The sequence below is a fragment of the Bidens hawaiensis genome, unplaced genomic scaffold, assembly GCF_021521415.1.
Source record: "Bidens hawaiensis isolate Kalapana, Puna unplaced genomic scaffold, B.hawaiensis_p1.1 tig00055831_1, whole genome shotgun sequence".
NCBI classification, from domain to species: domain Eukaryota; kingdom Viridiplantae; phylum Streptophyta; class Magnoliopsida; order Asterales; family Asteraceae; genus Bidens; species Bidens hawaiensis.
Window position 1 is genome coordinate 47,601 of NW_027506349.1, and position 2,257 is coordinate 49,857.

The 2,257-nt window shown below is 42.8% G+C and overlaps 1 protein-coding gene across 1 annotated transcript; it reads right to left on the bottom strand.

Moving 5' to 3' along the window:
* Positions 1–311: 311 nt before the first annotated feature.
* LOC143617608 (protein phosphatase 2C 37-like) lies at positions 312–1,894 on the bottom strand. The gene is made up of 4 exons (XM_077090115.1): positions 1,397–1,894; positions 1,003–1,317; positions 788–893; positions 312–682 (listed from the first exon to the last, which is right to left on the bottom strand). Exons 1-4 carry the CDS (start codon positions 1,889–1,891, stop codon positions 351–353), a joined length of 1,248 nt encoding a protein of 415 aa, XP_076946230.1. The 5' UTR covers positions 1,892–1,894; the 3' UTR covers positions 312–350.
* Between the last annotated feature and the right edge of the window lie 363 nt (positions 1,895–2,257).

The window sequence follows — 2,257 nt, forward strand, 5'->3', positions numbered from 1 at the left end:
TATGCTTTACAACTTGTAAATTATTTGAAAAACAAATGTCTTAATTTACTCATGTCTCGTTCGTACTAATAATAATAATAATAATAATTTCTATCCATCACCACCACCGGAGCCGCCACCATCAACTATTCAACTAACGCCTGATTCAATAGGATATTAAACATTCCATTTCAGTATTTGATTGACAAATGATCTATACATGTTAATACAATAAGATCTATCATCTTAATTTCATATGATGATAGTAACTTCAACAATTGAATGTTTAACAATTTAAAAAAAATAAACTCATATAATCATATAAGATCTGAACCTTCAAATGACAATTCATTCCACTAATTCAAATCTCGTTATTGATTTCTTCTAAGATCGACCACAACCACGCAAACGTTATCCGAGCTTTGTCGCGCTAGCGCTAGCTTCGTCAAAAGTATCGAGGCATCCGAACACGCCTTATCCGAAATTTCCCCGCCAGCAACATTCACATCGTTTCCTGCGATCCGCAGATGCGATGGGGGCTTCTGCGATTTCAAGCACATACGTGCCACGCTACACGCGACGTCATTTGAAACCACGTCCCACAATCCGTCACTCGCTAAAATTAGGCATTCGTCCTCGACCGTCCTGTCCGTTACAGTTACCTCCGGTTCGGGTATCACATACGGCTTCAGATAGTTATCGCCTGAAAATATAGCAAATATAGCAATCACATAAAAATCGGTTATGATCATTGATTAAATATATCTCCAAGTTCGATTACAATACTGAATTAGTAATAATAATGTACCGATTGCCCTGGACATAGCGAGCACGCCTAGAACTCTAGCGCCGTCCCAGTATATCACACGACCACCAGCCTTTTCGATTCTAGCGAGTTCGTCAGGTCGATCCGGCTACAATCAAATCAATTACCAAAATATTAACTCGGTGAATGAATTCTTCAAATCCAGATAAAATTAGTTCGAATCCATGTAGGAATCTTAACTATGAAATATTAACTACCTTGTGATCGGTGGATAGGGGAATAGCAACACCATTCCGGCAAAGGACCGCACGCGAATCACCGCAGTTGGAGACAACAATCTTGTCCAGAGTAACCACTGCCACAACTGCGGTAGATCCAACCGCATCGCATTGAGGAGTTTGCAGCTCACATCGACAATTTGAACTCGAGGCGCCTTCGCTCCAGTCCGTAACTTCCTTATCCATCCGCGCGAAGCTCCTCGCCAACGTCTCGCTCCAGTTAAGCGATTCGCCTCCCGTCTCCACCTCCGATTTCACTATCTCGTGCATCCGATCTTTGCACTTCACCGCCACCTGCACAAATAAAGGAAATAAATAAATGAATACTTCATAGATAATCACAGCTATTGATTAACGATAAAAATATTATTACATGTGAGCAGCCGTGGCCGTCGTAAACGCCATAAAAGTTGAGATCAGTAGTAAACGAGGGTTTAACCGCAACCGCATCTTCCATATCTCTACGCCTTCCACACACCATAGTCACACCAAATCTTGATTCATTTAAAGGCTTAATAACCGCCTCGGCCTCCTCAGCAGGCGACTTACTTAAACTCACCTTTGGGGAGCATGCGAGGCGGTTATTTTCCTTAATAACAGCCTTCTCGCATTCGAGGCTGTTATCATCATTCTCACACTCTAGAGGAACAGTTAAAGCTTTAGTCTCGGAATTAACATCAGTCACGTCTAGACAGTCCACCTTCCTTCTTTTTGTACCGCTCACCTGAAGCGGTACAACCACGTCAGACGCCGTCGCAAAAAACTTCAGCTGGTGAATTTCCATCTGGTGGCGTCTGCCTACACCACTCGGCTCAACAGCCGAGGTAGCCTCGGTCTCACCAACAACACCGCAACACATACCCGCCATATCGAATAAGAATAAGCTACAATAATAATAATATGTTAGGAAACAATATAAATATAGGGTTAAACAAGGATATAGAAGAAATGGTGAGAATGAAACAATTGAAAATGAAGTTTGGGGAAGAAGGCCATTACCAATAATACCTGCTGGGAGAGTGGTGGGGACGGGCAGCTGCCCGGGCAAGACCGAGAGTTGGTACGACGTAGAAATGTGACACGCGGAGGTAATCCTGTACGTTGATTGGAAACAAAATCTTTTAGCGTTGATACGATGAGAAGCCACGTCGAAAGTCGTTTGGTGTTAGGGGTTACGTGTCCCAATAAGAAGTGGCCAACATATGTTTCAGGGAACAAGCTTCCTTTTCATACA

Excerpts from the sequence above, each read along its gene's own strand:
- LOC143617608 (XM_077090115.1), bottom strand. The coding sequence starts at position 1,891 with ATGGCGGGTATGTGTTGCGGTGTTGTTGGTGAGACCGAGGCTACCTCG. Across the intron at positions 1,318-1,396 it reads ACGGCCACGGCTGCTCACAT|GTGGCGGTGAAGTGCAAAGA; the intron begins GTAATAATATTT and ends TTATTTGTGCAG. Across the intron at positions 894-1,002 it reads CCCTATCCACCGATCACAAG|CCGGATCGACCTGACGAACT; the intron begins GTAGTTAATATT and ends ATTTGATTGTAG.